This window comes from Budorcas taxicolor, chromosome 13 (assembly GCF_023091745.1).
Source record: "Budorcas taxicolor isolate Tak-1 chromosome 13, Takin1.1, whole genome shotgun sequence".
NCBI classification, from domain to species: Eukaryota; Metazoa; Chordata; class Mammalia; order Artiodactyla; family Bovidae; genus Budorcas; species Budorcas taxicolor.
Window position 1 is genome coordinate 29047978 of NC_068922.1, and position 24738 is coordinate 29072715.

At 42.4% G+C, this 24738-nt stretch overlaps 1 protein-coding gene across 1 annotated transcript in view; it reads right to left on the reverse strand.

Annotated features, from left to right (window-relative positions):
• FAM107B (family with sequence similarity 107 member B) overlaps positions 1–24738 on the reverse strand; it is a 212328-nt gene that overhangs the window by 109196 nt on the left and 78394 nt on the right. Inside the window, exon 2 of the mRNA XM_052650681.1 lies at positions 22125–22185. Within this exon, the coding sequence (XP_052506641.1) occupies positions 22125–22185 (61 nt within the window). The remainder of the gene's footprint in view (positions 1–22124; positions 22186–24738) is intronic.

The following is a 24738-nucleotide window of genomic DNA, read 5'->3' on the forward strand; positions in this document are numbered from 1 at the left end:
CTCCCGCTTCCTCCCCCCACCCCTTCACCTCCTCTCCCTCTTTCTCCTCTCTCTTCTTTCCAGTTTTATTGAGATATAATTGACATCTAGCACTGCACATCTTTAAGGTATACAGCATAATGATTTGACTTACATACATCATGAAAGGATTATCAAGCTTATCCATCATCTCTTATAGAAATAAAAGAAAAAGAAAAAATATTTTTCCGTGCAATGAGAATGCTAAAGATTTATTTCTGTAACAACTTTCATATATAATGTAAGTAGTGTCAATTATGTTAATCACAGTGTACATAACGTTGTTAGTACTTATCTTATAATTAGAAGTTTGCACCTTTTGACCATCTTCATTCAATTCCCCTTTCCCCCACCACTCGCCTCTGGTAACCATCAATCTGATCGCTGTTGTATAAGTCTGTCTTTTGAAGTAGAAGTCTGTTTTTTAAAGGAATTTTTCTTCTTACTTGACAGATAGGAGAGATCTTTCTTAAATATAAATCCTCTATCTTCTCATCTTCATGTCAAGCTTTATAAATTAGGCAGTAAATTATCCCCTATTTATAAGAAGAGATAAACATAGAGTGTTTGATCTAGTAAGAATTCAATAAATATTAATCTCCTTACTTTGTTTGAATGGGCATAGGAGGCAAAGCCTGCCAGAGATTAATTATGTGTTAACTTGACTGAGCCATAAGTTGCCCAAATATTTGGCCAAAACTTTATTCTGGGTGTTTCTGTGAAGGTTTTTAGATGAGATTTGCATTTCATTCAGTAGGATGAATAAAGCAGATTGTCCTCTTGGATGTGGGTGGGCCTTGTCTAATCAGCTGAAGTTGTAAATAGAAAAAAAGACTGATCCTCCCTGGAGTAAAAGAGAATTTCTCTTGCCTCTGAATCAAACTAAGATATCAGCTCTTCCTGGATCTCAAGCTTGCTGGCCTTTGGCATTATGTCCTTGCCTCTCCTCTATCTGCAGATCTACAGATCTTGGGTCTTGACCACCTCCAAAATTACCCAAGCCAATGAAATACATATATATATATATATATATATATATATATATGTATGTATGTATAAGTGAATCATTTTGCTGTATACCTGAACCATTGTAAATCTACAGTACTTCAATTTTTAAAGCTAATAAATAAAAATTTAAAAATTAAATAGATATATATATACACACACATTCTATTAATTCTGTTTCTCTGGAGAACTCTGATTAATACAACCTGGTACTTACTCATCTAAAGTTATGGGGAATGTGTTTCCAACATCCTAAAAGTAATAGCTATAATCTTCTTATGAGCAATTAGTTTCAAAATTGAAAATCCTGAGTGTGGTAGGGAAAGGGAACTCTGCCTTAGGAATCAAGTAGTTACAGGAGATCCCCAGCCTCAGGACACATCCTTGGGGAATTCCATTCTTTTCATGACTGGGACCTTCCTGTCTTTTACACCTTAAGCCATAAGGTGTAAATTATTTTGTTGTTGTTCAGTCGTGTCCAACTCTTTGTGACCCCATGGACTGCAGCATGCCAGGCTTCCCTGCCCTTCACCATCTCCTGGAGCTTGCTCAAACTCATGTCCATTGAGTCAGTGATGCCATCCAATCATCTTATCCTCTGTCACCCCCCTCTCCTCCTGCCCTCAATCTTTCCCATCATCAGGGCAAATCACTTATTTGGTTACAAAATCTCCCTTATGTTTTATCTCGCCTTCTCCACGTCAGACGTCCTTCCCCACATTATATGTCTTTAATGTGTCAGTTGCACAGAAGGCAGTGACTATTTTTTTAAAAGTCAGAAATGATCCACAATGGCTTGTCACCTGGCTCTATTAAGAATGGCTTTTAGGTGTCCGCTCCCCTTTATTCTCAGCCAGCCCGAGAAAGAACGTACCGTGGTTGTCTGGCTTTGGGTGGTGCTTCCTTTCTCACATCTCCAGTGATGTACAACCTCTCTTTTAGGTTAACCACGGCCATGGCCGTGACCATGCACACAGTCTACCCTGGATAGACTCAGCTTGTGGGGGATACGGCTATTAACGAGAGAGAGCCTGACTCCCAGAGGGTTTGGCTACTGAGGTGCATTTTTCTTTCTCTCTCACTTACTAGTGGAAAATACTGGCTGGGAGGAAAAGAAGATAAACAGTGGCCTTTCAATTTTCTCCTAAGCTAGGGTTTATGTTTTACTTTTCCCAGATCCCAGATAAATTATCTTCCCTCTTTCTGTTTTATGCCACTTCAGAGGACATATGTCAAGCTCTTAACACTGATTAAAAATAGACCATTTAGACGGAAACAGAATACCATAACATAGGGGGATTTTGCTCTTCAGCTTTGTTGTTTTAATAAATGTAAGGTTAATCAAAAGAGCTGATGAATCATCTTGGAGCCCAAGTCCTCTGTTGTCTACAGAACAGATGGAACTTCTCAGCTCTCTTCCCTCACAATCATTCTACTTGATCACCCAGAAAGGTGAGTTTGCCCTGTCTCCACCACTACCCTCTCACGGGAAGACTCAATTAAAGACAATGTCTATAATTGTATGGTTTTATCTCTGTTTAGGCTATGAGCTTGCTCGATAGTTACTGGGGTACATATCTTACTTCCTCTTTTAAATTGACAACCCCCACTAACCAAGGTTACAGACATGGTTTTCCCACAAGACACACCATGATCTGTAGACACATGCGTGTGCGCGTGCTAAGTTGCTTCAGTCGTGTCCGACTGTTTGCAACCCTATGAACTAGTCCACCGGGCTCCCCTGTCATTAGGATTCTCCAGGTAAGAATCTTGGAATGGGCTGCCATGCCCTCCTCCAGGGGATCGTCTCAACCCAGAGATCAAACCTCATCTCTTATGTTTCCTGCATTGCCAAGTGGGTGCTTTACTTCTAGTTTCAGCTGGGAAGCCTGTAGACACACATAGGAGCCCTCAATTAGAAACAGTTATTGTTTAAACAAATGAGTGAATAAAAACATTTTAAAAGCTATAGATGACAAGGATTCCAGGCATTGTTAGGCTCAATTATAATTAGTCACATGTTGCCAGCAGTTTGGGTCAGATAGTCAACATTATCAACAGATACCAGCCAGTTGGTAGGTAAGGATGTAGACCCACCTCCTTTAAGATCACTGTTCGCACACAGAACACTATTCAAAGTAAGGAATTTCCAGTCAGCAATTCTGAACCCACACTCTGCTGATGTGCTGAGGTCCGGAAAGGTTTACCCTCTTTCTAAAATAGGGCTCCGGGGTCGCAACAGGAAGTGGATCAATGCTCCTAGTGAGAATGACTGTTTCTAGAACCTCAGAGTTTTCTAGACTGATGCAACATCATAAAAAGACACTCGTTAATTTCCTTGTGCATTCGACTTCATATTGACATGCTGACCTATATAAGAAATGAAGAATTTGGCTTCTGTGGAAAAACAAAGTTAGAAGGGAGTGAAAATGAACTCTTTGGTGGTAGGGAAGGTCTACTAAACGTTTTCTTAAGAAAATTAGGTCATTTGAAATAATGTGCAAAAACTAGTATTTTTTTTAACTCAAAATTTTCCTCAGGCACCTCAGAATTTTCCATTTCTGGTCAACATCTGAAAGACAGAAAAGGAAGTATGGTGTGAGGTAATGACGGCCTGACCAGGAGCAGAGCAAGGCCCCAGATCTCATGAGGAAGCTCCACCAAAAGAGGAACAGGGCCCCTCAACTCAGAAAACAAACGGCTGGGGTTGAACGGCCTCCCTATAATTCAGAGCAGGTGCAGTTGTTCTGGCCATTTGCTGACGGTGAGACGGAGGAGAGAAAAGAAAAGGCAGGGGGAACACAGAGACGCAGAGGCTTCAGAGATTCCTGTTGCTAGGGAACCACTTCCTCTGCACACACACAGCTATTCAGATATCACTAGAATAATCCTTCTTAGGCTTCGAAGGAAAGGAAACAGCTCTCAATGCTCAGATGTCACGGTAATGCTGGGCCAGGCCTGGCTCTTCCAGCAGGCACTGAAGAGCTGAGGGTGTCAGGAGAGAGCAAGACGTGAATGGGCATCTTGTTCCCAGTCAAAGAGACACTGGGCTGACCCCCGTCCCACCTTTATCTTCCCAGACACGTCAGGTGCACTCTGTAACACCACACACAACACGCACAATTCTACAATCAGTTCCCTGAGAGCAGAGACAACATTTCATTCATCTTCAGGTGCCCTCATTCTCCCACACAGCGTGACATGCTGTATGATTCCAACTCTGTGACATTTTGAAAGAGGCAAAACTATGGAGACAGTAAAAGATCAATGGTCACTAGGGGTTGGGGGAGTGTGGAGAAGTGAAGAGATGGAGCACAGAGGACTTTCAGGGCAGTGAAAAATACTCTATGTGATATTTTAATGATGGATACATGCCATTATACAGTTGTCCAAACCCATTGAGTGTAGAATACCAAGAAGGAACCCTCATGTAAACTATGGATGACTATGATATTGGACTATAGGTTTATCAATGGCAGCAAGTGTTCCATTTTGGTGAGTGATGCTGATAATGAGGAAAGGTATGCAGTGTTGGGGCAGGGAGCTTGTGGGAAATCTCTGTACCCCGCACTCAATGTTGCTGTCAACCTAAAACTACTCTAAAAAAATGAAGTCTATTAAAAATAAAGGAAATAAAGCTGAAAATTCATTGGAAAGACTGATGCTGAAGTGGATGCTCCAATACTTCAGCCACCAGCTGCGAAGAACTGACTCACTGGAAAAGATTCTGATGTGGGAAAAGATTGAAGGCAGGAGAAGGGGACAACAGAGGATGCGATGGTTGGATGGCATCACCAACTCAATGGACATGAGTTTGAGCAGGCTCCAGGAAACAGTGAAGGATAGGGAAAGCTGGCCTGCTGCAGTCCATGGGGTCACAAAGAGTTGGACATGGCTTAGCAACTGAATAACAACAACAAAAATAAAACTCAGCCGCATTCCTTTACTCTTAGCATCTTCAGCACATACTGGCCCCAGCTTGAAACTGCCAGCCCCTAATGTGCATCCCACTGTTCCCTTCAGGATGAAACTCCAGCCATCAACAACAGTGACTATTTTTTTCAACAACCAACCCTTGCTTTCCCACCTGCCCTGCTTTTTTGCTTCCTCTCTCCACTACCTGGGCTTCCTAAGATCTTCTCCAAACAATCTGTGCTAGAATCCTTGTCTAAGAATCTACTTCTGGAAGAGCCAAAGTAAGGCATCTCCTGACAGCTTATACATCACTGTCCAGCCCTATCTGTAAGAGAGGCTGGGGAATATAGTTCCAGAACTAGTGCAGTCGTTCTGGCCATTTGCTGATGGCGAGATGGAGGAGAGGAAAGAAAAGGCAGGGAGAACACAGAGCCTAAAATTGCATTCAATGATTTAAGCCTAAAATTGTATTCAACAATATCCGATCCTGTGGCTAGAGAAGAGAATGTGAATATTGCATAAACTCGCAGGGATAAGACATGTCCATATGTGATTGTAAATGATGGCCCATAAGGGAGGTATTGGTGAGATTGCTTCTTGGTAGGTCCTCCATTATTTAATTGAGACTATAGAATTGGACTTGGACCTTCAAGCCTAGGTATGATTTTAATAGATGAATAGATAATCTGTCAGTGGTACATAAGATGTATAAGAGTGGGTAAAATCTGGATGCACAAAGACCTGTTAGAAAACTATTAAAATAGTTTAGACATGAGGGAATAATGACCCAAAAATGGAGTATAACAGCAGAACTGGAAATGTTGGCATATATACAAGAAATACAGTAAAGGAATTCAAAAACTGATACAGAAGTTAAGGAGAAAGAAGGAATCAAACACGAGCTTGAAGCCAAGATAGACCATGACACCATAAACAGCAATTACACAATTGGAAAAAAAAATCAAATCTGATGGAAATTTATTATTATTATTGGCTCTATGAATTTAAATATAATGTCTTATTAGAGTGAAGTAGATTTAAAACAGATATCCAACTTCACTAAACCTTAAAAAAAAAAGAGAGAGAAAGGTAAAGGCTCTCATTTCTTTACTTCATCTCCATGACATCTCCAAAGCATGACTTTATATGCCCAGAGCAAATTCCAAGAACCCCTCTACTCACCTCTCCCTCCTTATAAGAAACCAGGAAGGTTAGGCCTTTCTAAAGGGCACTCAAGCCAAGATCCCTGCTGACAAACTTGCTCAAATCAGAAGGATATAAAATCAACCCTCTCATATGGTGCGTGCGTGTGCACTAAGTCGCTTCAGTTGTACCTGACTCTTTGCGACCTTATGGACTGTAGCCTGCCAGGCTCCTCTTTCCATGGCTTTTCCAGGTAAGGGATTCTTTCCAGGCAAGAATACTGGAGTGGGTTGTCATGCCCTCCTCCAGGGATCTTTCTGACCCAGGGATCAAACCCAGGGCTCCTACAGCTCCTGCCTTGCAGGCAGATTCTTTACCACTGAGCCACCAGGGAAGCCTCTTGAATGGTTCAGTTCAGTTCAGTTCAGTTCAGTCGCTCAGTTGAGTCTGACTCTTTGCGACCCCATGGACTGCAGCACACCAGGCTTCCCTGTCCATCACCACCTCCCGGAGCTTGCTCAAACTCATGTCCAGCGAGTTGGTGATACCATCCAACCATCTCATCCTCTGTTGTTCCCATCTTCTGTCTTCAATCTTTCCCAGCATCAGGGTCTTTTCCAGTGAGTTAGTTCTTCGCATCAGGTGGCCAAAGTATTGGAGCTTCAGCTTCAGCATCAGTCCTTTCAATGAATATTCAGGACCGATGTCCTTTAGGATTGACCGGTTTGATCGCCTTGCAGTACATGGTACTGCTCAGAAATTCTTAACTCTATCCATAAGGCATTTGGTATTTGCAGAGTCACTGAAATGGCTAAGACAGTAGGATTTGGACTGACTCAACCAGACTTGTTGGGATAAATGGATTTTTTAAACTGAGTTCCCTTATCTGCATGGTGGAAATAATATAGTACCTACTCCATAGGACTGTTAAGAGGATTAAATAGGAAATCCATGCAAAGCACTTAGCAAGGTCCCTAGTGCATTGCACGTACTTAATAAATGTTAACTGTATTACTGTTAAGTATCGGACTGGCATGGTTACCAGATGTCTTATGTTCAGGTATTAGAAAAGAATAATTCAGATGATATGATCCTGAATATGTGAAAATCAAAAATGGCAGCTTTACTGGAATAATTCAGGATAAAATCAGTGGATTGTAAGAGGTAAGGGGCAGAGAAAGTTGCGGTCACCTGAAGGAAGTGACACAAGTATCAATTTTCCTTCCATCTTTTCAAATTGTTTGAAGGATCTACATACCCTCTTGGAGGATGGCAGCCATGAGAAGAATCCAGGCACAGAAATAAATGGCAAAGCATGAACTTCCAGAAACATGGCTATTAGGGTGAGGGCAGCAACTGGCTCCAGGTGAACAAAAAAGCAAGACTGCAAGACTTCAGACCCTGTCTTAGCATCCAGCATAACAGCAGGCTTCATAAACCTGTTCAACAAACAGACAAATGAAGCCTGTGATCAAATACACGGATGTCCTGGTGTTTACAGTTACCACCAAATACTAGAATTGACTCTGCGAATGTGGTCTGACTTTCTCAGTCCTCGATCTGTTCTACTTCTGTAGCTTGAAATTAGCCAAGGGCACTTTGTCCCTTTTGTCAGCTTCTCCTTGGATAAGAAAGCTAAAGATTTCTATGACTGCAGTGCACACAGGAGTCATGCTTGATCAAAATCCATCTAAAAGGTGCCAGGCACATAGCCAGATGGGCAAATGCTCACAAAGGGATATGACATCAGGCTTGCTGAGCAAGTGCAGAAACAGAAGACCTTGGTTGTAGCCTTCTTGGTGGGTTACACAGTGGGAATACACTGACCTCTCAGTTCCCATGAAAAGATGACCCAGAGGAGAAGTTTGTGGCCTCTTAGGTGACCCCAAGTTCCCCAGCATCACGTGTCATCAAGATGTGAGATGGAATATATTAATACTTCTAGCTGTTGGGCCACACCATCCATTAAATGGTTTGCTCTTCTCGTGGTACCCTGCAGAGATGCAAATTGTGAGTAATCCTCCATCACTGAGATCATGAGAATCCTCTGAAGAGGACAGCATTAGCCCCTTACAAAGAAGAAACCATCCCAGGGGAGCTTCAGAGACTTGTGTAAAGATTGCTGGCTGTCGTAAGCACTCGTCAGCTTGATGCTAGCATGTCTTCCTGTTTCCATAGCAACAGCCCCCGCATCATCTTACCTGCTCCTCAGACCATAGGCAGGATGGAGAGGGGACACCTAGAGGATGCAACCGCAGCTAATTTTTTTTTTAAACCACTTAAGGATGTAGGCCTGGTTTGGCCAATTCTTACAATTTCTAGAGAGAAATAAGAACTTAGATTTTTAAATGAAAGTTCCTGCTTTTCAAACTTTGTGCTTGTGTCTGTGTGTGTGTGTGCTCAGTTGAGTCCAACTCTTTGCAACTCCATGGACTATAGCCTGCCAGGCTCCTCTGTCCATGGAATTCTCCAGGCAAGAAAGCTGGAGTGGGCAGCCATTTCCTCCTCCAGGGGATCTTTCTGACCCAAGGATTGAACCCAGGTCTCCTGCATTGCAGGCAGAGTCTTTACCATCTGAGCACCCAGGAGGCCCTCTAGCCCCTTCTGGCTATGCCCAAATCAAAATCCACATTCTAGCAAGGCCTATGGACAGCATCTGTGAGCAGTCTAATTTCAAAGCAGTTATTATGCATTTAGATTTTTAAAAACATTTTTGAAAGGTTTTTTGAGATTTCAACCAGGCTTGTTGATGTTTTTAAATATGTTATGATGAGTGTTCAATGCATGACTGTGTCAAGGAATCTTCTTTTAGTTCAGGTTCCCCCAGTTTATGTGGGTGGTGGAGGATATAGGAGGGCAGTGGGGTGCAGAGACGGGAGGGAGTAGCTGTCACAGGGCTTATTGCAGCCAGCAACTTCTGGGGGTAACTGGGGCTTGACCCTGTGGGGACAACACTCCCCAGCTGTGCTTTTTATGAGGCCAGAGAGCAGAGGTATTGACTCACTAAGGCCCGTAAGTGATTGCTCAGGGCTACCTCTGAAGGGCCTTACAGCAGCCTCAGGCCAAGCTGGACCCCGTGCCCCTTCTAGATGTTAATACAAATTTGGGATCAGTGGCTGCTGCACCAGGAATCACTGAAGCATGTGGTGAAGTGCAGATGCCACGAAGCCAGGTTGAACTGGAGCGCGTGGGGAGTGCTGGAAACAAAGCAGCTGACTTCAGGGTCCCCGGGACCAAAAGTGCCACTTCACTGAAATGTTTGCAGAGAGACATGGGCAAGCAGCAACAACAATGACAATAACGATCTCTGAGATGTAAAAACCCTCACATTTTCTCTCCTCAAGCTTTTGTGACAATACTCAGCTGGAATTTCTAGCTGGTGACCCCTACTTTGTACATCCTGAGAACAAGAGGGAAGGTGGGCTCCAAGGAGAGAGCTAGGTGAGTATCCACATGTATTGCACACAACACAAGTGCCATCTTCTTATTTGTGTGCGGGAGGCGGGGGATGTGGGGGGGGTGGGAAGGAAGAAGCAGGGAGGGGGCAGAGAGAGTCCCCCGGGATGGAAATCTTTAAAGACCATTGCTGGCAGTTTGATTTATTTAATGCACATGCTATTCTAATAATAACATCACCATCCCAGTTCTGCGTTCCCTAAGGGATTCTTCAGTTCAGTTCAGTCGCTCAGTTGTGTCCGACTCTTTGCAACCCCATGGATTGCAGCATTCCAGGCCTCCCTGTCCATCACCAACTCCCAGACACTGCTCAAACTCACGTCCAGTCGAGATGGTGATGCCATCCAACCATCTCATCCTCTGTTGTCCCCTTCTCCTCCTACCTTCAATCTTTCCCAGCATCAGGATCTTTTCTAATCAGTCAGTTCTTAGCATCCAGTGGCCAAAGTATTGGAGTTTCAGCTTCAACATCAGTCCTTCCAATGAATATTCAGCTGATTTCCTTTAGGATTCACTGGTTTAATCTCTTTGCAGTCCAAGGGACTCTCAAGAATCTTCTCCACACCACAGTTCAAAAGCATTAATTCTTCAGCACTCAACTTTCTTTATAGTCCAACTCTCACATCCATACATGATTACTGGAAAAATCATAGCCTTGACTAGACAGACTTTGGTTGGCAAAGTAATGTTCCTGGTTTTTAATATGCTGGCTAGGTTGGTCATAACTTTTCTTCCAAGGAGCAAGCATCTCTTAATTTCATGGCTGCAGTCACCATCTGCAGTGATTTTGGAGCTCCCAAAAAATAGTCTGTCACTGTTTCCACTGTTTCTCCATCTATTTGCCATGAAGTAATGGGACCAGATGGCATGATCCTAGTTTTCTGAATGTTGAGTTTTAAGCCAACTTTTTCACTCTCCTCTTTCACTTTCATCAAGAGGCTCTTTAGTTCTTCATTTTCTGCCATAAGGGTGGTGTCATCTGCATATCTGAGGCAACTGATACTTCTCCCAGCAATCTTGATTCCAGCTTGTGCTTCTTCCAGCCCAGTATTTCACATGATGTGCTCTGCATATAAGTTAAATAAGCAGGGCGACAATATGCAGCCTTGACGTACTCCTTTCCCTATTTGGAACCAGTCTGTTGTTCCATGTCCAGTTCTAATTGTTGCTTCCTGACCTACACACAGATTCCCCAAGAAGCAGATAAGGTGGTCTGGTATTCCCATCTCTTGAAGAATTTTCCACAGTTTGTTGTGTACCACAGAGTCAAAGGCTTTGGCATAGTCAATAAAGCAGAAATAGATGTTTTTCTGGAACTCTCTCACTGTTTTGATGATCCAATGGATGCTGGAAATTTGATCTCTGGTTCCTCTGCCTTTTCTAAACCCAGCTTGAACATCTGGAAGTTCATGGTTCACATACTGCTGAAGCCTGGATTGGAGAATTTTGAGCATTACTTTGCTAGCGTGTGAGATGAGTGCAATTGTGTGGTAGTCTGAGCATTCTTTGGCATTACCTTTCTTAGGGATTGGAATGAAAACTAACCTTTTCCAGTCCTGTGGCCACTGCTGAGTTTTCCAGATTTGCTGGTGTATTGAGTGCACCACTTTCATAGCATCATCTTTTAGGATTTGAAATAGCTCAACTGGAATTCCATCACCTCCACTAGCTTTGTTCGTAGTGATGCTTCCTAAGGCCCACTTGACTTGGCATTCCAGGATGCTCTAGGTGAGTGATCACACCATCGTGATTATCTGGGTCATGAAGGTCATTTTGTATAGTTCTGTGTATTCTTGCCGCCTCTTCTTAATATCTTCTGCTTCTGTTAGGTCCATACCATTTCAGTCCTTTATTGTGCCCATCTTTCCATGAAATGTTCCCTTGGTATCTCTGATTTTCTTGAAGAGATCTCTAGTCTTTCCCATTCTATTGTTTTCCTCTATTTCTTTGCATTGATCACTGAGGAAGGCTTTCTTCTCTCTCCTTGCTATTCTTTGAAACTCTGCATTCAAATGGATATATCCTTGCTTTTCTCCTTTGTCTTTAGCTTACAGAGGGGGTTCTTACAAAGACCGAATAATAAATGTCAAATAAACAAGAAAATAATAATTTTTAAGAAGTGAAATTAGATAGAAACATATCTTGTCTCTCTCACACACAAACAGAGATTAGGGTATTCAGCTTTAAGTATTTGTTCATGTTCAGTCACTAAGTGGTATCCAACTCTTCGCAACCCCACGGACTGCAGCTTGCCAGTCCTCCCTGTCCTTCACTATCTCCCAGAGTTTGCTCAAACTCATGTCCATTGAGTCAAAGTTGCCATCCAACCATCTCATCATCTGTCACCCCTTTCTCCTGCCCTCAATCTTTCCCCAGCATCAGGGTCATTTCCAATGAATCAGTTCTTCACATCAGGTGGCCCAACTATTGGAACTTCAGCATCAGTCCTTCGAATGAATATTCAGGGTTGATTTCCCACACTGAAAATTTCATCCCTGGGAACTGATTCACTTTTCCGGGTTGACCTTCTGGAAAGCTCTCAGCCTCCATCCCCACTGAGCTAAGGGGCAGGACAAAGCAGAGGAGGTGTCTCCTGGCACAATGTACACAGAGTCAAAACCTCACATCAGGAACTTCCTTGGTTGCCTAGTGGTTAAGACTCCAAGCTCCCAATGAAGGGGATATGGGTTTGATCCCTGGTCAGGGAATGAAGATCCCGCATGGTGTGATCTTAAAAACAAAAAACACACACATTAAAAAAAAACAAATGAACACCCAGACATCAGCTGTGGAGAAGAATTTCTGCTTCTCCTCAAGGCACAGGTGCCTGTCAATCAACAACATAGCAGATATACTGTTAACACAGAGGACTAAAGCAGACCCTCACTTTCTTTATATTTCTGCTTTCCCATTTATGAACAATTGGTGGTCTGTTGAATTCCTCCCCCCGCCAAAAAAAATCTGGAAATGATTAGCTCTGTGCCTATGGAGAGGAGAAAAGGCCAGGACTGCTCTCTGGGCCGTGCTGAGGAGGATGGATGCAGTGGGTTCAGAGCAGTGGGTGGACCATCACTTAAGAAATTTCACCTAGGAAAGCCCCGAGAACTTGGGAACCTGATTTCCTTTCTCTAATGCCTTCTCCTGGAATATGGCACTGAGCTGGGGGCTGACTGGCACCTTTCAATAGGCAGACCAGGAGGTCTCCCATCACTGCAGACAGGAAGACTTCCCGGGCAGACCACTCTCTCCTGCAAACACAGTCATTTCCCCCACTGCCACATCCTCCCAACCCCAGTCACCAGAAGAACATCTCTTCAGATTTTAGGACAAGTCCTACTGACTTCCCAGGTGAAGAATATCTAAGCCAAAAAAAGAAAAGACTCTTTCCTAGTGACACTGACAATGCAGAAACTGTAAGTAAATTCTGGAAACATCTTCCTTTCTGTGAATGTATGTTGGAGCCCATGGCCTCCTGTCCAGTGGTGTTTTAGTTCTGGGAATAGGAAATGTTATCACCTTCAAAGGAATGTGTTCCTCTGACAAACCTCCAGCAACAAGCATAGCACTGCTTTTGTTTCTTCGGAAGAATTTATGTGATTGTGAACATCTAAACACTGTTATCTGAAGCAGAGACAAACAATGGTAGTGAGATTCCTTAAGTTAAACTAAAGTATGGGATTTCCCTCGTGGCACAGTGGGTAAGAATCTGCCAGCCAAGGCAGGGGACACGGATTCGATCCCTGGTCCAGGAAGATTCCACTTGCCACAGAGCCACTAAGTCCATCAGCCACGACTACTGCACCGATGCTCTAGAAGCTGTGAACTGCAATTACTGAGCCCACGTGCCACTACTACTGAAACCCGCAGGCGGCAACAGATCTCTGAAACTAGAGAAAGCCAGGGCAAAGTAACAAAGACCCAGCGCAGCCAAACATAGATAAATAAGTTTAAAATATATATACTGTAGCAAAGTCCCATAAAAGAATTTAAGCATCAGGACTTTGCTGAAATTCACCTACCACCTCCAGTAGCATTTTCTCTAATAAACAGCCTCCCAGGAATCCTCAGGTTATCTGTTCCAAGTTTAAGGGAGTAGAAACAATGTAAATTCAGAATAAAGGAAGTACACCACCCTTTTGTTTCCTAATTTCCCTATCTGAACAATTTTCTGGTCATTCTTTGGCTGGGGCCTCAGACAAATCAGTAAGGAAGACAAATAACTTTCTTGCACAATCAGAAGAGAGTCTACTGAAATACAGTTGGCTGGAGTGGAAACCTCACTTTGACTGTTCTCCCTATGATGTGAAAACAAAAGCAGACATTTTGTCTGGTTATCAGAGACTAGGTTTTATTTCTGAATTCTCACATGGATCTCAGTCAGAAAGTCTGACTTCTGAGTCTCCTTGGGGGCCCAGCCTCACATACACAGTAACATTATGTCCACTTAAGAAGCTGCAGAGTGGAACTCTGGTCTCAATCCCCAGAAAGGTTACAAAAATACATATATTTTCCCCCTCATCACATCCATTTTTAGTAGAATTTTAACCATTTGATGCTTGTTACTTTACACTTGAATAACCTGCAAACCACAGGAAATGAAAATTTGACTAAGTGCAGATGACACAGACAGCCACCTCTGAAGGGCCCCACTCAGTGGTTGGGCCCCCCTCAGCCCTGGGTGACCTTTAGCCAAAGGAGAACACTCAGATGAAATCCTCTCATGGGAATAAAATGGCTTCCCGCCTCCAATGAACAAAATGTTGCAAGTTTGCAGCCCTACCAGCACATGGTGAGTGCAGACCAAAAGACAATAAGGATTCCACAAAGTCTTCTTGGATTTTAAACACATTTAAAGTTGTTGCAGCATTCAAAAGTACTTGGCTTGCTTCTAAAGCCATGCATGGCAAGAAACATGGCAAGATCAAGCCAATATTTTAAAAACACATTTTCCTTTTTTTTTTCCCCTTGAAAATATAGCCATCAGAAAGGATGCAATTCTTTTTTAAAAAGAATTCTCTCAAGAAACCATAGCTGGCCCATTCATTGGTCTCACCACCAACAGAGGAGCAAAAAGGAAAGAGATAATCCAGGGAAAGAATGACCTGAGAGAGGTTGGGGGTCTGAGTCATGCAGACCAAAAATCTGACCAATATACAACAGCTACTTTTTCACTGAGGCACATACCCAGGTGAGAATGTGTAGACTAGTTCTTCCCCTTAGGTCCTTCAGTTCAGTTCAATTCAGTAGTTCAGTCACTCAGTCGTGTCCGACTCTTTGCAACCCCATGGATTGCAGCACCCCAGGCTTCCATGTCCATCACCAACTCTCAGAGATTGCTCAAAATCAAGTCCAATCAAGATGGTGATGCCATCCAACCATCTCATCCTCTGTCATCCCCTTCTCCTCTCACCTTCAATCTTTAACATCATCAGGGTCTTTTCAAATGAGTCAGCTCTTCGCATCAGGTGGCTAAAGTACTGGAGTTTCAGCTTCAACATCAGTCCTTCCAATGAACACCCAGGACTGATCTCCTTTAGGATGGACTGGTTGGATATCTTTGCAGTCCAAGGGACTCTCAAGAGTTTTCTCCAACACCACAGTTCTTTGGCTCTCAGCTTTCTTTATAGTCCAACTCTCACATTCATACATGACTACTGGAAAAACCATAGCTTTAACTAGACAGACCTTTGTTGAAAAAGTAATGTCTCTGATTTTTAATATGCTGTGAAGGTTGGTCATAACTTTTCTTCCAAGGAGCAAGTATCTTTTAATTTCATGGTTGCAATCACCATCTGCAGTGATTTTGGAGCCCCCCAAAATAAAGTCTGCCACTGTTTCCACTGTTTCCCCATCTATTTGCCATGAAGTGATGGGACCAGATGCCATGATCTTAGTTTTCTGAATGTTGAGCTTTAAGCCAACTTTTTCAACTCTCCTCTTTCACTTTCATCAAGAGGCTCTTTAGTTCCTCTTCACTTTCTGCCATGAGGGTGGTGCCATCCGCATGATGATGCAGGTCCTTAGCACCTTCCAAAAACTGGTGAGAAATGGAATGTCTCCTGCCATATCAGTAAACAAAGGATATCACAGTCATCAGCAACTGTGGCCCTCCAACGCGAGCTGCTGAGCCCTGAAGGAACTCAGGAAGGAAAGAACTTCTGCCATCTAGCAGCTATCAGTCTGTGTCCACTCCCTACAGTAAGCCTTGGGAAAACTCAGAATCTGATAACACAGGATACTGACCCCAGATAGCTGAGATGCATATCAAAAAATGATTTCAGTGAGTGGAGACTCTCGCATCTTCCCTCACGTAGAAAGCACTAAATTCCTTAACCTGATGTATCTGGTTTCTTAAGCAGTAATATTTTGATGTTCCCGACTAACTGCCCTACCTGCCCTTTGTTGCAAAACTCTTATATGTCCTAGCTCCTTCCCTCACCTTCTCTGAGCATTTTCTCAGAGCTGTCTGGAATGCTATCTCCCGGGCTGCAGTCCCTATTTTGCCCTCAAATAAAATCTAACACACAACTCTCACACTATGTAAATATTTTTTTCAAACCTGGCTAATCAGGTGACTTTGCTTCTATCACCAGTCACATCCACAACTGGGTGTTGTTTTGCATTGGCTCTGTCCCTTCATTCTTTCTGGAGTTATTTCTCCACTGATCTCCAGTAGCATATTGGGCACCTACTGACCTGGGAAGTTCATCTTTACAGTGTCCTATCTTTTTGCCTTTTCATACTGTTCACGGAGTTCTCAAGGCAAGAATACTGAAATGGTTTTCCATTCCCTTCTCCAGTGGATCACATTTTGTCAGACCCTCCACCATGACCCACCCATCTTGGGTAGCCCTACACGGCATGGCTCATAGTATCACTGAGTTAGACAAGGCTGTGGTCTATGTGATCAGATTGGTTAGTTTTCTGTGATTGTGGTTTTCAGTCTGTCTGCCCTCTGATGGAGAAGGATAAGAGGCTTATGGAAGCTTCCTGAAGGGAAAGACTGACTGAGGGGGAAACTGGGTCTTGTTCTGATAGATGGGCCATGCTCAGTAAATTTTTAATCCAATTTTCTGTTGATGGGTGGGGCTGTGTTCCCTCCCTTTTATTTACCTGGGGCCAAACTATGGTGGAGTTAGTGAAGACTGAAAGGTCCCATGCATGGGAAACTGGAATGTTAGGTCCATGAATCAAGGCAAATTGAAAACGGTCAAACAGGAGATGGCAAGAGTGAATGTCGACATTTTAGGAATCAATGAACTAAATGGACTGGAATGGGTGAATTTAACTCAGATGACCATTATATCTACTACTGCGGACAAGAATCCCTTAGAAGAAATGGAGTAGCTATCATAGTCAACAAAAGAGTCTGAAATGCAGTACTTCAAGGAAAACCATTCAGTATCACAGTAGTCCGAGTCTATGTCCCAACCAATAATGCTGAAGAAGCTGAAGTTGAACGTTTCTATGAAGACCTCCAAGACCTTCTAGAACTAACACCCAAAAAAAGATGTTCTTTTCATTATAGGGGACTTGAATGTAAAAGTAGGAAGTCAAGAAATACTTGGAGTATCAGGAAATTTGGCCTTGGAGTGCAGAATGAAGCAGGGCAAAGGTTAATAGAATTTTGCCAAAAGAACACACTGCTCATAGCAAACACCCTCTTCCAACAACACAAGAGAAGACTACACATGGACATCACAAGATGGCCAACACCAAAATCAGATTGATTATATTCTTTGCAGCCAAAGATGGAGAAGCTTTATACAGTCAGCAAAAACAAGACCGGGAGCTGCCTATGGCTCAGATCATGAACTTCTTATTGCCAAATTCAGACTGAAATTGAAGAAAGTAGGGAAAACCACTAGACCATTCAGGTATGACCTAAATCAAATCCCTTACAATTATACCGTGGAAGTGAGAAATAGATTTAAGGGATTAGATCTGATAGACAGAGTGCCTGGAGAACTATGGATGGAAGTTCGTGACATTGTACAGGAGACAGGGATCAAGACCATCCCCAAGAAAAGAAGTGCAAAAAGGCAAAATGATTGTCTGAAGAGGCCTTACAAATAGCTGTGAAAAGAGGAGAAGTGAAAAGCAAAAGAGAAAAGGAAAGATATATCTATTTGAATGCAGAGTTCCAAAGAATAGCAAGGAGAGATAAGAAAGCCTTCCTCAGTGATCAATGCAAAGAAATAGAGGAAAATAATAGAATGGGAAAGACTAGAGATCTCTTCAAGGAAATTAGAGATACTAAGGGAACATTTCATGTAAAGATGGGCACAATAAAGGACTGAAATGGTATGGACCTAACAGAAGCAGAAGATATTCAAAAGAGGTGGCAAGAATACACAGAAGAACTGTACAAAAAAGACCTTCATGACCCAGATAATCACGATGGTGTGATCACTCACCTAGAGAGCATCCTGGAATGCCAAGTCAAGTGGGCCTTAGGAAGCATCACTATGAACAAAGCTAGTGGAGGTGATGGAATTCCAGTTGAGCTATTTCAAATCCTAAAAGATGATGCTGTGAAAGTGCTGCACTCAATATGCCAGCGAATTTGGAAAACTCAGCAGTGGCCACAGGACTGGAAAAGGTTAGTTTTCATTCCAATCCCTAAGAAAGGTAATGCCAAAGAATGCTCAGACTACCACACAGTTGCACTCATCTCACACGCTAGCAAAGTAATGCTCAAAATTCTCCAATCCAGTCTTCAGCAGTATGTGAACCATGAACTTCCAGATGTTCAAGCTGGGTTTAGAAAAGGCAGAGGAACCAGAGATCAAATTTCCAGCATCCATTGGATCATCAAAACAGTGAGAGAGTTCCAGAAAAACATCTATTTCTGCTTTATTGACTATGCCAAAGCCTTTGACTCTGTGGTACACAACAAACCATGGAAAACTCTTCAAGAGATGGGAATACCAGACCACCTTATCTGCTTCTTGGGAAATCTGTATGCAGGTCAGGAAGCAACAGTTAGAACTGGACATGGAACAACAGACTGGTTCCAAATAGGGAAAGGAGTACGTCAAGGCTGCATATTGTCGCCCTGCTTATTTAATTTATATGCAGAATACATCATGTGAAATACTGGGCTGGATGAAGCACAAGCTGGAATCAAGATTGCTAGGAGAAATATCAATAACCTCAGATATGCAGATGACACCACCCTTATGGCAGAAAATGAAGAACTAAAGAGCCTCTTGATGAAAGTGAAAGAGGAGAGTGAAAAAGTTGGCTTAAAACTCAACACTGAGAAAACTAAGATCATGGCATCTGGTCCCATTATTTTATGACAAATAGATGGGGAAACAGTGGAAACAGTGACAGACTTTATTTTCCTGGGCTCCAAAATCACTGCAGGTTGTTACTGCGGCCACGAAATTAAAAGACGCTAACTCCTTGGAAGAAAAGTTATGACCAACCTAGCCAGCATATTAAAAATCAGAGACATTACTTTGTCAACAAAGGTCTGTCTAGTTAAAGCTATGATTTTCCCAGTAGTCATGTATGGATGTCGGACTATAAAAGAAAGCTGAGTACCAAAGAATTGACGCTTTTGAACTGTGGTGTCGAAGAAAACTCTTGAGAGTCCCTTGGACTGCAAGGAGATCCAACCAGTCCATCCTAAAGGAAATCAGTCCTGAAAATTCATTGGAAGAACTGATGTTGAAGCTGAAACTCCATTACTTTGGCCACCTGATGGGAAGAAATGACTCATTTGAAAATACCCTGATGCTGGGAAGGATTGAGGCAGCGAGGAGAAGGGGATAACAGAGGATGAGATAGTTGGATGGCATCACCAACTCAATGGACATGAGTTTGAGTAAACTCCGGGAGTTGGTGATGGACAGGGAGGCCTAGCGTGCTGTGATTCATGGGGTCGCAAAGTGTCAGACACGACTGAGTGACTGAACTAAACCAAACTGAATTGGGTGATACTGTCAGCTGTTTTGCTGATGTAGAGTTCTCCCTCGCAGAAATTACGCCTTCTTCCTTGTCACTATCAGTAAAGCATATTTATTTTTTCTCAATTATAGAAGTGATGTCATGGTCATATCAAAGGGGCTCTTAAGTTTATGGAAATTCTTCTCCATGATACCTCCATCTCATGGGTCTATCACTCATTCTTCCTTTTCCCTGTGCAGGGTGATAAGTTTCATTTCAGTTCAGCTTTCCATCCTTTATTTTTGCCTTGAACATTATATCAGAAAGAAGTTATGTCTTGAAAATGGCGTCTTTCAATAAAGGATTTAACCTCACTTATAAATGTGCTTCCCAGGTGGCTCATTGGTAAAGAATCCACCTGCCAATGCAGGAGGCGTGGGTTAGGAAGATCTCCTGGAGGGGGAAATGCCAACCCACTCTAGTACCCTTGCCAGGATAATTCTAAGGATAAAGGAGCCTGTCTGGCTATTGTCCAAAGGGTCACAGAAAGCCAGACACAACTTAGTGTTGGAGCACTGACTTGTGAAGAGACACAATTCCTGCTCTGAAGAAACACTCTCTAATGGAATCTTTGCTGAGCGTTCCATGACTCAGGGCCATTCAATGCTCAGCTTGAGAAAGTGGTTCCACAGGCATTGCGATTGTATCCGGGAATGTCCCTTCTTCTTTATCTGTTTGTTGATCCCTTTAACAACTACCACATTTTTTCATTCCACAGGTAGCTCTGTGGCTTAAATAGCAATTGGCTGAAGAAGAAGCAACACAATGATGTGAATTAACATGGACTAAGGTTTATGTGCCTGACTGCACAGTCTTCTGAAGGTAGAGAAATCAGGGGGTGAGGTAGTGAGGAGGAACCTCACTAGGAGGTGCAGGGCACCAGAAGGGTAGGCTGAAGGCAAAGGTAAACCTCATTCACCAAATGAACCTTCCCAATGCTGGTCTTGCTGAAACAGAGCACCAGCTGACAGCAACCCACGCTGTATCACATTAGGAGGGACTTAAGTGAGCTACTCCATCCATTCAGCTATTGTATCCATAAAGTCAAGGGAGGATGCTACCTGATTCTGAGCAGGCATTAGGGTTCTATCTATTACAGGCAGGTCACTTATCAAGAAAAACTTCAATCATACACAGATGCTGAATCATTAGAGTGCAAAGCTGGTGATATTTAAACACACTCCCAATTAACCTGTCACTGTACCCTGGGTTGCCCCTGCAAATAGAAATCATAGACCTCAGGATAAGGTGACAGATACCAAAGGATCAGATCATCAGCCAAAAAACAGGGAGGGGGGGCAGAATTTCAAATAGATATCCCTTTGGAGTCAATTTACAGTATTTTGTTTTCACTTTATAAACACCCCAGCTAATGCACTTCTTTTCACAAATAGGTTTTCATATCTGTCCTTCCAGACTCAACTCCTATGCTACAATATCTTGAGGGAACAATAAGAAAGGAAACCAATCCATAGAAAGATGATTTGGGATCGTAATAAGTATTATGGAAAAAAAAATATTGGGTTAGCTCAAAAGTTTGTTTGTTTGTTTCCCATAAGATCTTGTAGCAAAACCCAATTAAACTTTTGGGCCAACCCAATAAAAACAGACAGTGAGATGAAGAGTGATCTCAAGGAACAACAAAGTAGCCTCTGGGACTGGATGTTTCAGCTGAGAGCTACTTGAAGGAAAGGAACCAGTCATGCAAGAATCTGCAAGGGGCGCAAGTCAGAAGAAACATGAACCTAAAACAGTGTCTGTTTCTGATGGGGCAGACACTTGGGAGGGGCATAGAGGGAGATGCCAGAGCTGGTTAATCGCCAATTCTCTCTCCTCCATGGAAATCTGAACAGGGTGCCAGTTCCCCTCTACCCCCCACACACATCCACCTTGCATATTCTTCTCATTACCATTTTAATTTTCTTAATTATTCTCCCTGATTTTCATTAACTTACAAGAACATGAGCCTCTGCCAGTGGCAAACATATCTGGAGCCCTCTTCTAACCCCTCCTCATAGTCATTGGAAACTAGAAGCAGAGAGTATTAAGATTTAGCTCTCATTATTATGAGGTCCATTCAACTGTTTATTTTTATGACTATTACATCTCATTATCATTACCAATCATAGGAAGAAACTAAAGTATAGGCTCATTTGCTCCTTTGCATTTTATCTCATATGAAGTCCTATGATGGGGTAAATATCTTTAGCAAAGCTGCATATTTAACTATACACATTTTTTTAAAAAGCAACTGCATCTAGATAGCATTTTCCAAGGTAATCATAAATAGTTCAGAAAAAAATGCACTACTTATTTTAGTATGACTAAATTTGAAATATCTTCATCATTATCATCATCTACTTCATTGCAAGTATTTGTTCAGCAAGCACTGAAATCATTAGAAGAAAGAAAAAAAAAAAAAAGAGAGAGAAGAAGCTATTTTTTGCACCACGACCAGACTGTCCAGATGTCGTGCCTGGCATACATCACAAGTGACATTCCTAGTCATGTTTCCAATCAATGGGAACACACAAATTTTCTTTTGTGATCTGCAAACTTTTGGATTCTTCGAGCCCTGCTGTCAACAACAGCAGCCCAGGAAAGGAGGCGTTGCCGTGAATGGACTCTACCTGCTGCCATCTTCGGTTCCACTCCGAGGCACTGTGGTTCTCTTGGGGATTCCTCTTCTTCCTGAATTCCAGTCCCACAAACCAGAAAAAAAAAAAAAAAAACAGAGAGAAAAGAAAAACAATGCATTAATGGACAGCAATAGCTTTTTGCAAATTGACTAGTTAAAATGAGATCAAGATCTGAAAAAAACTTGACCATGCCCTTATGAACTGAGGCCCTGGATAAGGAACTAACTCAACCACAGATGTTGAGTAGAATAACTATGGGGGTGCTGGGTTACAGACTCCAGGTGCTGTTCATGTGGAAGAAACTCAGGCATCGTCTGTGACTGATCCATTAGGGGACATCAGTTAATTAAATACAGTAGTGGCAGGTTTCTTCATAAGATGGAAAGTCAGCCAGTATGGTGCAACAAAAAGAACTATATTTTATTTTTCACAATTCAAAAAGCTGATTTCATGTACCTCAGAAAATTCTATTCCAGCTCAGTTATGTTTATCTCTGGGAAAGTAAGCAGACACATTCTTCTCTGAGCTCTGGTATGACACGCTTTAATGACAATTGTGACTCCCATATGTAGCACTCATCAAAGCTGGTCCAGCTAGAAGTGGAGGTAAATTAAAAGGAACATCTCCATGGGGCTTTTCTAATTTTGTCTGATTCCTTTATTTTTTTCCTTCGTTGAATAAATATCTGTTGAGTGCCTGTAATGTGCTAAATCTATGGGATCTTAATCTTTAGGAAAGATTCCTTCTCCAGTCTCTTGAATTATATTGTAGGTAGTTCCCTTCTCACTTTCTCCCTAGGTTGACAAACTTTCTTCATACACTTTGTTTCCTCTAAAAATTTAGCCCAGTAGAAGATGTTCTGGACCTTAATAAAGCTTACGGGTGTCAGTCAGTCAGTTCAGTCGCTCAGTCGCATCCGACTCTTTGTGATCCCATGAATTACAGCACACCAGGCCTCCCTGTCCAACACCAACTCCCAGAGTTCACCCAAACTCATGTGCATCGAATCGGTGATGGCCATCAAGCCATCTCCTCCTCTGTCTTCCCCTTCTCCTCCTGCCCCCAATCCCTCCCAGCATCAGAGTCTTTTCCAATGAGTCAACTCTTCGCATGAGGTGGCCAAAGTATTGGAGTTTCAGCTTCAGCATCAGTCCTTCCAATGAACACTCAGGACTGATCGATCTCTTTTAGGATGGACTGGTTGGATCTCCTTGCAGTCCAAAGGTCTTCTCCGACACCACAGTTCAAAAGCATCAGTTCTTCAGTGTTCAGCTTTCTTCATAATCCAACTCTCACATCCATACATGACCACTGGAAAAACCATAGCCTTGACTAGACGGACCTTTGTTACCAAAGTAATGTCTCTGCTTTTGAATATGCTATCCAGGTTGGTGATAACTTTCCTTCCAAGGAGTAAGCATCTTTTAGTTTCATGGCTGCAGTCACCATCTGCAGTGATTTTGGAGCCCAAAATAAAGTCTGACACTGTTTCCACTGTTTCCCCATCTATTTCCCATGAAGTGATGGGACCAGACGCCATGATCTTAGTTTTCTGAATGTTGAGCTTTAAGTCAAATTTTTCACTCTCCTCTTTCACTTTCATCAAGAGGCTTCCATAAATGATAACTACTCTCTAACCAGATGGGAACAATGGAATTCCAAAACTGACATTATCTACTATAGGCTGCTGCTGCTGCTGTGTTGCTCAGTTGTATCTGACTCTTTGAGACCCCATGGTCTCTAGCCCACCAGGCTCCTTTGTCCATGGGATTTTCCAGACAACAATACTACAGTGGGTTGCCATTTCCTTCTCTAGGGGATCTTCCCAACCCAGGGATCAAACCCAGGTCTCCTGCACTGCAGGCAGATTCTTTACTGTCTGAGCCACGAGAGAAGCCCATCTATCAGGGGATCTTCCCAACCCAGGGAACAAACCTGGGTCTCCCGCATTGTAGACAGATGCTTTACCATCTGAGCCACCAGGGAAGTCCCCATCTATCATAGGATCTATCAAATCCCCAATTTGTTCTAAGTTTGTAGCTCCTAGGTCATATCTCATCTGAGAATTCATCATACTCTCAAACTTGGTTGGTAAGATAAAAAAATATTCTTTTCAGTTTATAAAGATTAGTTTCATTAAACCACCATCAGTATCAACTCAGAAAGGAATTGGTTTCACCTATATTGGGTACAAATGTTGTTTTCAGAGATCAAAAATCATCTTCAAATGTTTATCATCAGGGACCAGTTTCAAAATTTCTTCATACTTTCAAGACCCATGAAATAGTACTGATGCAGGCAATTTGGACAAACAAGCCTTCCAGTCCAATTATCTCAAATTTATACGTTACAAGAAATTGTAATGAAAATTGCTTCCACAATTACAATTCTAAAAAAGATCTGAATTAATAGTATACGAAAGATATGCAAATGATAGTGAAGCCCCATTCCACAGCAAGTAAATGCAGCAAATAATTTCTTGTTTCACAAGGCCCAGTAGAACAGTATAGGATAAAAACATGAAGAATTTTTTATAATACAGCCACAGGAAACATCTCTTGAGAAGCCAAAATAATCAAAATAAATTTGTTTCATGGATGGAAGG